General features: G+C 45.4%; 1 protein-coding gene across 1 annotated transcript in view; it reads right to left on the reverse strand.

The window, feature by feature from the left end:
* FKBP1B (FKBP prolyl isomerase 1B) overlaps positions 1-14,592 on the reverse strand; it is a 133,765-nt gene that overhangs the window by 101,982 nt on the left and 17,191 nt on the right. The window contains exon 2 of the mRNA XM_040348509.1: positions 12,784-12,831. Coding sequence (XP_040204443.1) covers positions 12,784-12,831 — 48 coding nt within the window. The remainder of the gene's footprint in view (positions 1-12,783; positions 12,832-14,592) is intronic.

Raw genomic sequence — 14,592 nt, forward strand, 5'->3', positions numbered from 1 at the left:
TAGCGTTTACAAAATAGGGGATAGTTTTATTGCATTTTTATTAATTTTTTTTTTTTTTTACTACTAATGGCGGCGATCAGCGATTTTTTTTTTTTTCGTGACTGCGACAATTTTGGGACCATTGTAATTTTCACAGCAAAAAATGCATTTAAATTGCATTGTTTATTGTGAAAATGACAGTTGCAGTTTGGGAGTTAACCACAGGTGGCGCTGTAGGAGTTAGTGTTCACTTAGTGTGTGTTTACAACTGTAGGGGGGTGTGGCTGTAGGAATGACGTCATCGATCGAGTCTCCCTATATAAGGGATCACTCGATCGATGCAGCGCCATAGTAAAGCACGGGGAAGCCGTGTTTACATACGGCTCTCCCCGTTCTTCAGCTCCGCATGTAGCGGGGGGGGTCCCGATCGGACCCCCGACCCGCGGAAAGGCAAGGACGTACCTGTACGGCCATTTGCCTGTACGTGCCATTCTGTGGACGTACATATACATGCGGCGGTCGGGAAGTGGTTAAAGTGCAGTCGCTGTATATCTGAGGGGGTAGATCTGAAATGAGGGGAAGCTCTGCTGATTTTATTATCCAATCATGTGCGAGTAAAATGCTGTTTTTTATTTTCCTTGCATGTCCCCCTCGGATCTACAGCGACTGCACTTCCAAGTGCACTTTCAGTGCATTTTCAAGTACGCTTTGCACTTGTAGGGCCAGATTCAGAAAGGACTTATGACAGGGTATCTCCAGATATGCCGTTGTAAGTCCGAATGTGAGGTGTCGTATCCATGCGCCTGATTCAAAGAATCAGATATGCCAGAATTTGGCCAAGATACGACTGACGTAAGTCTCTTACGCCGTCGTATCTTGGGTGCATATTTACGCTGGCCGCTAGGGGCGTTTCCGTAGATTTACGCGAAAAATATGCAAATAAGCTAGATACGCTGATTCAGAAACGTACTTGTGCCCGGCGTATTAATATACGCTGTTTACGTAAGACGTAGGACCGGCGTAAGTTTACCCCTCATAAAGCAGGGGTAAGTCATGTTAACGTATGGACGTCGGAAAACCCGTAGAAATTTACGTAGTTTACGTAAGGCGTACGCGAATAGGGCTGTGCGCTAGTTACGTTCACGTCGTAGGCAGTGTTCGACGTATCTTAGACATTCTATCCGACGTGATTTCTGAGCATGCGCACTGGTATACGTCCACGGACGGCACATGCGCCGTTCGTTCGGCCCCTCATTTGCATGGGGTCACGGCTCATTTCAATACAACACGCCCACTGCCTTGATAATTTGAATTAGGCGGGCTTACGCCGGCCCATTTACGCTACGCCGCCGTTACTTAGGGCGCAAGTTCTTTCTGAATACGGTACTCGCCTCTCTAAGTTACAACGACGTAGCGCATATGAGATGCGCTACGCCCGCCCAAAATTACGCCGATCTTTCTGAATCTGCCCCGTAGTTTGCAATTGTAGTGCAAAGTGGATTTTCCTTTCGTAAATAATCCCCATAGTTTATTACTTGGTGATCTGGCCAGTAAAGTTAAAGGAATTGTAAATAAAACATTTTTTTTGCTGAAATGACTGTTTACAGGGTATAGAGACATAATAGTTAACCGATTCCTTTTAAAAATAGATAAAAATCAATCATATAATGTACCTGCAGTTTCTAGTTTTGTTTTTGCATGTTGTTTCCTGCCTCTGCTGTACATAGCCACAGAGCCAATACAGGGCAGTGATGGTTTGGAAAACAAAACTGATTGGTGCTGAGGGGTTTTAGACACACAGGGCCAGATTCTCAAAAGAGTTACGCCGGTGTATCTACAGATACACCGGCATAATTCGAAATTCCCGCCGGCGTATCATTGTTTTGTATTCACAAAACAAGATACGCCGGAATTAGGCTAGGATCCGACTGGTGTAAGTCACTTACACTGTCGGATCCTAAATGCAATACAACGCTGACCGCTAGGTGGCGTTTACGTTCAGGTCTCATTTGACTATGCAAATGAGCCTGATATGCCGATTCCCGAACGAATTTGCGTCGCGTACTCGTAGTTTCCGTAAGCGTAAGGTTACCCCTGCTATATGAGGGGTAACCTTACGCCAGTCCGCCGTATGCCATGTTAAGTATGGCGTCGGGTCCGCGTCGTCTTTTTCCGTCGGTTACGTAGATTTCCTAAGTCGTTCTTGAATACGACTTTACGTCAATGACGCTCACGTCGGCGTCATTGACGTTTTCCGTCGTGAGCTGGAGCATGCGCACTGGGCTATTTTTCAGCCCGGCGCATGCGCAGTTCAATCGGCGCGGGGGCGCGCTTAATTTGAATACAAGCCGCCCCCTTTGAATTACGCGGCCATACGCCGGGCCATTTACACTACGCCGCCGCAAATTACGGAGCAAGTGCTTGGAGAATACGGCACTTGCTCCAGTAAGTTGCGGTGGCGTGGTGTAAATGGCTTACACTACGCCAACGCCGATTCTATGAGAATCTGGCCCACAGTAATCACACCTCCTTGATTAGTGAACAGAGAGAAAGCTCCCAGCACCGTGGTCATCAGGAAACAGACAACCAGGAAGTGTGGAGATCAAAGAAGAATTACAGCAACTTGAGAGCAAAAACGAACAATGAGGACATGAAAACAGCACTGCATTAAGGCAAATGAAGCTATTAAGATTAAAAAAAAAATCCTTTACAAACCCTTTAAGTATACACTAGTAGAAGAGCATATGAACATGTATGCAATACCTCAGGGTTGCATGTTAGCTGCTCATTTTTCATGCTTTTGTAATGTGTCGCAGTGCATTTATTCTAACCTTTTTTTATTTCCCCCGCCTTTATATGCATTCCATTGAGCTTACACGCATTTCCATGTGTGTAAAAAAAAGAAAAAAGTGCTACTGTCCTTTTTTGAAAGTGTTTGAACTGATTGCAGAGGTGTGAGATAGGGTGTTTGGAAAACATTGATTTGAAGGTGTATGCATTCAGGATGGGTTTAAAAAAACGCACCTGAAAGCATCTGGTGTGACAAAGCCCTTAAAAGCCCCAAAGATCGCTCTTTGCTGCCTGCAGAAAGTAACAAGCCCCCTTAGTGCAGAATTCCATTGGGCGGCTCCTCGGGACAGTCCTGCATAGCTGGGAGCCTTCCGCCAGCTCCCATTACACTACAATAATGCTGAGGCAGCCACTTGTCCTTCTGCACAGGAACCCCTGCTATGAACCCGATCTAGTGTATGTAAACCGAGCTGGCACAGCATGCCCTGTAACGTGGCAATGACGACTCACCGGCTACCAATGCAAAAAACAAATGTAAGCTGCTCCTAAATCTCACGCAGACCTGCTTACGCATTATCCAGTTTCAATTTCTTTCTACTACCATATGGTAAAGAAGAACTAGTTCAAACAAGTAAACTGCTAGTACTATCTAAGAAACTTTGCAACAGTCAGAAACTTGATTCACCCTGAAAAGTATGTTTCCCTCACATTTCATGTCTTTGATATGTTCCGGATGTACAATGTACTTGTGTTAAAAAGTAGCCCGTTCCTGCGGCTCAGTCTTCAGGTTCCCCCTCCACTTTGGAGGAGGACAAGCTGTCATATATTATGGAAACTGCGCTTCCAACCTTGGATGACGACACCATCAAAGACCCGAAAACACTTATTACAGAAGATTAAAGCAGGAGTTCACCCGAATTTTTTTTTTTAAGATTAGATTGATGCTCATTTTGTCAAGGGGAATCGGGTAGTTTTTTTTTAAATCGAAGCAGTACTTACCGTTTTAGAGAGCGATTTTCTCCGCCTCTTCCGGGGATGGTCTTCGGGACTGGGCGTTCCTATTTGATTGACAGGCTTCCGACAGGCTTCCGACGTTCGCATACATCGCGTCACGAGTAGCCGAAAGAAGCCGAACGTCGGTGCGGCTCTATACGGCGCCTGTGTTCGGCTACTTTTGGAAAATCGTGACGCGATGTATGCGACCGTCGGAAGACTGTCAATCAAATAGGAACGCCCAGTCCCCCAGCCCATACCCGGAAGCGGCGGAGAAGATCGCTCTCTAAAACGGTAAGTACTGCTTCGATTTAAAAAAAACTACCCGATTCCCCTTGAAATGAGCATCAATCTAATCTTAAAAATTAACTTTTCGGGTGAACCTCCACTTAAAGTTGCAAGAGCCATTGCTGGAACTCCAACTGGCAAGAGCCCAGGCCCTTACGGCTTTACTCCTTTACTTTTTGCTACCCTTCTCACTCCCTTCTTAACTAAAGTGTTCAACTCCATGTCAGAGGGTTCAGTGTTCCGTCCACAAACACTCAAAGTTCATATTTCCCTTAGGGCAAAACCAAAGACCCAACTTTATGTGCGAATTATAGGCCAATATCCCTGATTGAAGTTGATTTGAAAGCCTTCGCCAAAATACTGGCCAATAGATTGCAGCCATTGTTGCCTCGTTTAATTCATTTGGATCAGGTCGTATTTGTGAGTGGGCGTGAAGCTAGGCATAACACTCCGAAAACTCTTCTTCTTACTGACTACACCATCACACACTGAGTTCCCTAGGCAGACGTTCCGTCTCCACATACAGCTTGACACCTATTCACACCTCTGAGCATCAATAGGCTTTAGACAGTGTTATCACACAATTAAAGGCCTTTCAAGAGCCAGCTTTATTTAACATGTTAACAGTATTTAGCATACATAATTAGAGGTCTGCGAGCAGACCTGGATTAACACCTTTACAGACTTACACAATGGTTAATGGAATATCTTCCAGGCCCTGACTCAATTAGCATGTCACTAGTCAGGGCTAATCATAGAATGAGTCACTATTAACTGGTTGGGTCACAATTAACCAACATCTTGCAGTGTTTTAAAATCCTGCAATATATGAACTATTATTAATGTCCCATCTCATGTAATACTTGAATTATGATTCACTTGCCACCCCATGCCCAAAGGGCACAGGGTGGACTCAGACCCAAGAGTTATCAGTGACGCTGACACAGGAGTATCCCCCATCCTCACAAAGTGTCTGGGTGTCACGGGTCATCCTGTTACACCCAGCTTTCTCTATCTCTAATGGTACACGACAGAGGTTGTCCCCTGTCCCCCCTTCTTTATGGCCTTACTATCGAGCATTTGGCTATTGCCTTACGTAATCCTTCTATTTAAGGTATAACAGTTAGTATACTCATACTAAACTCGCCCGATTTGCTGATGACCTGCTCCTATTCATGACACACCCACAATTGTCTCTACCCTCAGTGCTGCTGGAGTTCCAGAAATTCCAGGTAGTCACTAATTTCAAAGTAAATTACAGTAAATCTGAAATCCTTATTATTTCCTTACCAAAGTCGGACCTGCAGCTACTTTCGACCACCTTTTCTTTTAAAACTGGCTCCACTTCCATTCGGTATCTAGGAATCCAAATACCTGTGGACAAATTCCAGCTTTTTTCCAGGAACTTTACTCCTTTACTCTTTCGAACCCAAGCTGACCTATCTTTCTATGCATCCAAACGGCACTTATGGCTGGGTAGGGTGAATGCCCTGAAAATGGATGTTCTCCCTCGGTTTCTGTACTTATTCCAAACGATCCCTATATACATACCTACCTCGTATTTCTGGAAATGACACCAGATGTTTTCTAAATTCATCTGGAATGCAGCCAGCCCCAGAATACGATACAAAACATTATCCCTTCTGAAAGCTCAAGGAGGAGCTGAAACTCCGGATGCTTTGGTATATCATAAGGAAGCGGTCATCACTCGCATTCTTAATTGGTTTCACCATTCATCAACCAAGCTCTGGGTTCAACTGGAAAGCCATATGAGTCCAACTGAACTCTGCGCCCTCCCTCGGCAACTGGTCTTTGCAAAGTGCACAGTCTATTTTGCTTTTAGTAAATCAGTGTATTTCTGTCTGTGCATATTGCACCGGACAGTGCCTATGCTCCGTTTAAGCTTCTGTGCCTCCTCCACCCCCATTGTCACCAGGGGTATCTACTAGGGTTGTCCCGATACCACTTTTTTAGGACCGAGTACAAGTACCGATACTTTTTTTCATGTACTCGCCGATACCGAATACCGATACTTTTTTTTAATGTGACCGTTTTCAAATTTAAGAATGTCTCTTACATTGGTGGTCAGGGTACTGGGCACAGGGTATGGGGCACATCAGAGTACTGGGCACAGGGTATGGGGCACATCAGAGTACTGGGCACAGCGGGGTACTGGGCACATCAGGGCACTGGGAACAGCGGGGTACTTGGGCACAGGATATGGGGCACATCAGAGTATTGGGCACAGGGTATGGGGCACATCAGAGTACTGGGCACATCAGGGCACTGGGAACAGCGGAGTACTTGGGCACATCGTACTGGGCACAGCAGGGTACTGGGCACATCGGGGTACTGGGCACATCAGGGTACTGGGCACATCAGGGTACTGGGCACATCAGGGAAATGGGAACAGCGGGGTACTTGGGCACAGGGTATGGTGCACATCAAGGTACTGGGCACATCAGGGTACTGGGCACATCAGGGCACTGGGAACAGTGGGGTACTTGGGCACAGGGTATGGTGCACATCAAGGTACTGGGCACATCAGGGTACTGGGCACATCAGGGCACAGAGGGGTACTAGGCACAGCAGGGTACTTGGGCACAGCGGGGCACAGTGGGGTACTGGGCACAGTGGGGTACTGGGCACATCAGGGTACTTGGGCACATTGTACTGGGCACAGTGAGGGAACTGGGCACAGCGGGGCACTGGACACATCAGGGCATCAGGGCACTGGGCATGGGGCACATCAGGTTACTGGGCACATCTGGGCATGGCATGCACAGCAGGGCACTGTTTCGCTTTCGTTTCCTTTAAATGCAGAGTAGCGCAGGAAGCGGCTCACATCTGTACTAAGTGGCTGTAATTAGTTCCTACTGTTCTCCATGTTGCGCTATTCCCCGGTGGCCCCTCCTCTCCTCTCGTCCATCTCAGATGACGTCACAAGCGTACAACGAGAGAAGAGAGGAGGGAAGTGGCCACTGGGAACAGCGCGACATGATAGAGAACAGTAAGAACTAATTACAGCCACTTATTACCCGCCTGAGGACTGCTCCCCGCACCCCGCCCACTCTCCGCCCCCTCGCCTTCCCACCGCTCTCTTGCAATAGAGAAGTATCGGGTCAGGCATCGGCAGCATTTGCGCGAGTACCATTTCTCGCACAAATGCTCGGTATCGGCCCCGATACCGATACTAGTATCGGGACAACCCTAGTATCTACCCACACCTGTTTAGAATTGACATTAGTATACATTTCAGAGTATATAGTATGTTCAGAAACATTTTCTCTTGCATTATTTTACAAGGTAAAGGTTCACATATACTTATTTCTTAGTGTGATAGAATGATTCAATTTAAAGTAGTGCACATAGCTTACTATACTCCTTCCAGGCTACATAAGATGAATGTATCTCATTACCCTGAGTGTTAGAGATGCGGCCAATCCCGGGGTGACTTCACCCATATGTTCTGGACCTGTCCCCCCTATTGTTGAGTACTGGATGAACACACTATCCATTATTAATGTGTTTGCTCAGACCCCAATCCCACTAGCTAAAGAAGTCTGCCTACTGGGCCTGGTAGGTAACCTCATCCTTACTAGGGTGGGAGAGACCTTAGTCAGTCTCCTTCTCTTCTATGCTAAAAAGGCTATTGCCTTGCATTGGATGAAGCCCCCCCCCTCCCCTATTTCCTTTTATAAACAACTCATAAACAATACAATAGCCTTCCGCCATACAAGGATACTTATGCCAACTGTGGTTACCCAGGAAAATATGAAAAAGTGTGGTCCAAGTGGCTAGCAGATCCTTCCTCCGTCTCCTGTTGCTATGATACAGCGTATGGTACTCATATCCACTAGACGTCCATCTTTAACTGAGTCCCTAGTATCTTATTTTTTTTTTCTCTTTGTGTGTTTTCTATATTGCTTAATGACGTATGAGTAGTACTTGCCCTCCTCCTCTTAATATGCTACTCTAATGCTGTATAATTCTACCTGGAAGTTGCACCAACTTCATCTAGATGTTACATTCATGTGAAATTTATAATTACGCCACTCATGATTAACCCTTGCGTGGGTAAAACAACACTGATTTATTGTTTTTTAGTTGTATGTTTGTACTGTTGTACTTCAAAATACAATAAAAAGATGAAAAAAAAAAAGTTTGCATATACATCAGGCAGAGATAATAAAAGACACAAGTAAATGTATAAATGCTTTGTGTTCATAACATTACAAGTGTTTAATAAGTGGAAGTACTTGAATTTGACTTAATTACAGCCTCTTATTCCAAGGCCAAGAGAGGTATAGTAAGAAACGGCAGAAAAACAAGTCAGTCGCATGTAAATAAGCTGGAAAGATACAAGCTGACAGGTGGAGTGAGCAGAGGGATGAGCTTATCATTTTCCTGTTCCTCTTTGTCTATCCACTTAGCAGGGTGGTACATTGGAAAGACGAGAACAAAACAACATCTGACTAAGGCCTCGTACACACAACCGAGTTTCTCGGCAAAAACCAGCAAGAAACTTGCTGGGAGATATTTTTTGGACGAGGAAACCGGTCGTGTGTACATTTTCGTTGAGGAAACTGTCGAGAAACTCAAAGAGCCAAAAATAAAGCATGTTCTCTATTTCCTTGACGGGAATGGAGAAAATTGGCTTGTCGAGTTTCTCGACGGCTTCACAAGGAACTCGACGAGCAAAACGATGTGTTTCGCCCATCGAGTTTCTCGGTCGTGTGTACGAGGCCTAAGTTTACTATCCAGTTTTACTGAACATGATGCAAAGGTAGAAATCCAACTTGTGTCGGGGGCTTAAAACTCCCCCTTCATCAGGGAGCAAAATGTTTAGGCGTCAATGTGCCTGAATGTTAAACTGATGAAGGGGGAGTTTTGAGCCCCCTTCAGTTTTGAGCCCCCCAAAACTTGCTGGATTTCGACCTTTGCATCATTTCCAATAAAACCCTCTACTTATTCAAATTGTGTAATGTTCTCCTCTTTCCAATAATGTACAGACTTCTCCAGGGACCCTTTATGATAGGATAGATAGGATTTGATGGATAGTTGCCTCCAAAAAAGGTTCGGATTTTGGACCACTTATTCTCGTGTACTCTGCACATCTACAATTAATTGGGTGGTGCCAGGAGTATATTTCTTAACTGTAAGGGCCCTTTCACACCATGGCAGGCAGGTAACAAGTGTATTACTGTGTGGTTTACTGCAGTGTCAACGTACATTAGTTGCATTGGTGCGATGCAGTGCCATTCCCTCAGAAGGGCACCCCAACAAACTTGGCGGCAATGTGTTATAGTTTGGTGGGCTGCCAAACTATAGTGCAAGCGTTTCTGGGCAGTGCAGTATAATGCACATTAGGCTAGGTTCAGATCTTTGCACATTGGGAAACATAAAACATGCTGACCTTTAGCAGACACATGGCAGTGCCATTAATGGCATCCCACAGCGTTGCAAAACAGGCAACGTGTAGGTTCAGTGTGGCACCTTTCTGTAAAAGAGTAAGGGACTTCTTTTCCACATTTCTCATGTGTAGGTCAGCCCAATGAAATTAATGGGCTGTCCTACACGCAACATGTAAGAACATGCAAAAAGCTCATGGAAACGGGCACCCGCACTTGGTCGCCTGTGTGGGTCATGGTGTAAACCACCGGTGCCCAACCTTTTGAAGAGCGAGGGACACTTAGGCAACTTGGTAACCAGTCGCGGGCCACAATGAGCAGAGCAGGCGGATGACAGGTCATGGCTATTCTATAGGCCCTCCGATCCGCTCAGATGGAAGGGGACAAATTCTGCGGATTGGAGGTAGGCGGGCGTAAGCGGACAAAAGTCTGTCTACATCTGCCGCTCTATAGAGGTGAATTGAGGATCCGATTGGGTCGGGCCGATTGTGTGATAGGGGCCTAAGACTGCTTTCACAATGATGTGCTGCGGTCTGCCCACACCGCGGGTGCAGCGTACTGCACATGTGTCTATCCTGCTGGTTAGCTGAACTTTGCCATAGACTCCGCCCATGGCAAAAGCTAGCGCTGTACAGGAAGCATTGGCTTATGGGGCTCTGCTCTGCAGCCGCTTTCTTCCTCTACCACAAGCTTCATTCACAACACTAATGCTGTGGTATGGATGGTTGGCAACCTGTGATCTGGGTTTGTCAACTCCCCATTCCATAGCAGGAGATCGCGGGCCACATCAGAGGGCTCCGCGGGCCACATGTGGCCCCCGGGCCACTGGTTGGCCACCCCTGGTGTAAACCGATGAGTCCTAACAGAGAAAGTGGTGTCATTATTCTGGGTTTGCTGTGTGATGGTACTGTGTAAAAGAATATAAATGCAAACCCATTGGCAAGCAAAATAACTTTCTTGTATATACTGTATTTTATCTGTGTAATTAGATGCTTTTCTTAAAAGTAACTTTAATATCAGTCCGGTGTAATCCAGAAAAATCACCAAAAGTGGGTGGCAGGGTCTGCTTCCGAAACCTGTTCAACTTTCTGTCTCTTTGATGCATTTAAACTTTTAGGGCCATTCCTGTGTGATTCCCACGCATTCCTGGGTGGTGCATTTTTGACAGCAAAAGGCACTTGGCCAAGCAAAAAAACGCACTGCACCAAACCACATGATAGTGTGGTACCACTGCCACCTTGGAACGGCATACAAAGTGTTGTTGAGGTGGTACTGGGTTCCAGCCAGTGTTGCCCATGCCAACCCAACTTCTAGTGATCGCTGTGGGTGTGGCCATCGTGGAGAAGTTTTGCATACCTGGTGGACCTGCTTGCAACTGGTAGGCTTCTGGTCTCGAGTGTTTGGTTTGCTGTATTCCCTGTTCCATAAGAATATCCAAAAGAAGGCGAAATTTGCTTTGCTGCATTGCCCTATCCCGGGCTTATTTGTTTATCAACAAAAATTGGCATCCTACTTGTTAATAGCAGCTAAAAAGTCGATCGCCCAGGTCTGGAAGAAATCTACAGTCCCTTTCCAGGGAGTGAGAGACCGTTTGATGGCCATGATGCTTAATGAACAAATGTTCAGCATTCTTAGGCTACTTTCACACTGGGGCAGTTTGCAGGAACTTTAACGCTAGAAATAGCCTCTGCAAAGCACCTGAAAACCGCCTCATATTTATTGCAGTGTGTCTTTTACCCTGGAGCGGGACGTTACAAAAAGTCCTGTAAGCAGCATCTTTGGGGCGGGTTGGGAGCGATGTATTTAGCGTTCCCAAAATGCCCTGCCCATTGCAATGAATGGGCAGCGCTTTCAAAGCTCCTTAAAAGCGTTTTGAAAGCCCTGCAAAATGGCCGAAAAGCGATGCAAAAGCACCGCTAAAGCTCCACAAAAACAAGTGGCGCTTTAGCGCTAACGGCCAGCGCTTCCAGTGTGAGATTAGCCTTAAAGACACACACGCTAAGTTCCTTAAAATTTGGGAACCATGGTTGACGTATGCCTTCCCTAATCTCCCTCTGACATGGGGGTAAGCTCTAACTGGTGTCTTGAGTGATCCTGGGTCTCTATTCTTCGTTTCTCCCCCTTATTCTACCCCTAACTTTCTACTTTGTCTTTCTTTTCTGTTCCTCTCTCTTGATAGGCCTTAGCCCTCTTTTGTTGTCTATTGATACCCAGGACTACTTTAAAATGGCATACTTGCCCTGGCCACTTTTGCAAACTATGGGGTTAACGCCAAAATGCATATATGTTCCATTCAGGTTTACTGTGATTGTTTGGAAAGGAGGACTACCCCCCATTCGTTTATGCTGTATGTTTGTTTTATGTTCGTTATGTTGCCAGCCATAACCCCTGCGTGGGGCCGGTACCATGCGATCTGGTGCCTGCAAACTCACTGCATTTGCGATTTACATTTGGGGTACCATTAACAATACATCACCCGCATTCAGATCGCATGGGACGCGCCTTTCCTGCACCAAGTTCTAGTGTGAACCATACCTCAAGGCAGGCTTACATTGACTAGTGGGTATGTTGGAGAACCCCTCGCCTGCATTACAAGCAGATTAGTAAATTGAGGCCGAGAAGAGGCAACTCTCAGGCCGTGTACACACGGCCGAGAAACTCGACGGGCAAAACACATCGTTTTGCTCGTCAAGTTCCTTGTTCGGCTGTCAGAAAACTTGTCGCGCCAAATGTTCCCATTGCCCAACGAGGAAATAGAGAACATGCTCTCTTTTTGGCTCGGCGAAAAAGTGTACACAGGACCGGTTTTCTCGGCAGAATACGTCTCCCATCGAGTTTCTTGCTGAATTCTGCCGAGAAAACCGGTCGTGTGTACGGGGCCTGAGTGTTCGTCTGTACAGGTTTGAACTGCCAACCTTCTTGGTGTGGTCATTTGCAGTCAATGCACATTACTGCTCCAAAACACAACTGTTCATATCCTTTACAATACAACGCTGAAGAATATCAGGGGGGATCATATGGAATTGTTGTTAGGCCTCCACAACAAAAAGGTCGGTGCTTGCACCAAATTCATGTACCATCAGAAACAGGTCCATCAATCTGTCGGAGGCCAGCACTGATGTCCGAGCTTCCATACTGGACAGTGTGTTCCCTCCCCAGTTTAATGCTCCCGTCAAACTGGCAGGCGCGTGGCCGAGAAGTTGTGTAGTGGGGTGGGCAGAACCTACCCACCACCATGTAAAGAAACATTAAAAAAGTAAGACAAATCCAATTGTGTTAAATGATAGCCAGAAAACCTTAAAGTATATTGATTTTTTCTTACCTGTATAGTGAACCACACATGTCTGGCCCTTCTTGGGAAAAGTCCTGCCTGTTATGAAAAATAAAAACATAATGTGAGGTTCTAGTGAAAACAAAACAATAACACATAATAGATTCATCGCAAGCATACAAAAATATGGTCTATGTAGTATTACTCACAATCTTCGGTACCCAAAGCGTTTCAGGTTCAAGCCTTTCATCAGGGGTATTAGATAGGAGAATGTATGTTCAATTGTTTGTCGGGTGATGTATTGGGGGGGGGGGGGGGGTTATCGTAGTATAGGCCTGCACAAGGCACTTCTTGGTCCTTAGATAAACAGTCATAAAAATATATGGCCTTCACCCTCTCCCTGTGTTGTCCTGTTGTGGAGCTTGTCTGTCAAGACGCCATTCTTCCTGGCAACCACCTACCACTTTCTGACATAGTAGAAGCATCTTTATCTATATATCCATTTTGGATCCAACTGTTCTATGATCCCCATTCACTCAACTAACACTGTACGGTTATTATTTATTTGCTTACTAAATATTTTAATTTTACACATATGGGGCCAGATTCACAAAGAGATACGATGGTGTATCTCCTGATATGCCGTCGTATCTCTGAGTTCTGCCGGTCGTATCTATGCGACTGATTCAGAGAATCAGTTACGCATAGATATTCCTAAGATCCGACAGTTGTAACTGGGCCAGATTCACAAAGAGATACGACGGTGTATCTGTGTTACACCGTCGGATCTTACGCTGCAATTCCAGACCGGCCGCAGACCGGCCGCTAGGTGGCGTTTCGGGGTTTTTACGCAACGAATATGCAAATGAGGAGTTACGCCAATTCAGATACGAACGACCGCCCGGCGCTTAATTTTTACGTTTTCGTAAGTCGTTATCGAATACGGATGGACGTAATTTACGTTCACGACGAAAGCAATGACGTCCTTGAGACGTCATTTGGAGCAATGCATGCTGGGAAAATTTGCGGACAGCGAATGCGCTGTTGGATCTGCGCGGGGATGCGCCTGATTTAAATAGAACACTCCCCCTAGCCGCAGAATTTGAATTCCGCCGGGGGATTTACGATACGCCGCCGCAAGTTTTGAGGTAAGTGCTTTCTGAATTAAGCACTCGCCTCAAATACTTGCGTCGGCAGATCGTAAATCAGATAGATCCGCTAACCTATCTGAATCTGGCCCATGAAGTGTAGCTAATGGTTTTATAGGGGTTGGGCAAGCTTCGACTTGTGTCTTATGTACAGCTATTTTCATTTCTCCACATGTACCCTCATTCACTGTCAGACAAAACATAGAAAGTATGAAAAATACGAGGGCTTTTTGATGAACATCTAAAGTTTTATGGGATATATTTATATCAATTTCTCCAAACATTCACTATCATTTAAAACACAATGGATGATTCACCTGCAGAGAATATTTCAGGAATGGCAGACTGACTGCTTTATAAATACACCCCTATTTTTTATTTATTTTTTCAAATTAAGGAAGGATAACTTATTTTTCCAGAATGGTTCAGTGTTAGTAGTTTGCAAAACTTTAAATGAGCTTGGTTCGTAAAGGAAACCTACCATGGTTTATGATCAATTTAACAAGTTTATAAAATATGAGACTTGTACGATATCAGAAATCCCTTGCGACGTGGTCCATGTATCATGTTTATCACCCAATCACTCATCCTAGACAGCTTTATGCTTATAAATTAATTACAGGTCTTCTTAACTGGGCAAAAAGTAAATATGGATCTAGAGGTTAAATATTTGATTCAGTGTGCCCAAGTTGCCAATGATTTTTTTTTATTT

This window comes from Rana temporaria, chromosome 4, assembly GCF_905171775.1.
Source record: "Rana temporaria chromosome 4, aRanTem1.1, whole genome shotgun sequence".
In the NCBI taxonomy this organism is placed as follows: Eukaryota; Metazoa; Chordata; class Amphibia; order Anura; family Ranidae; genus Rana; species Rana temporaria.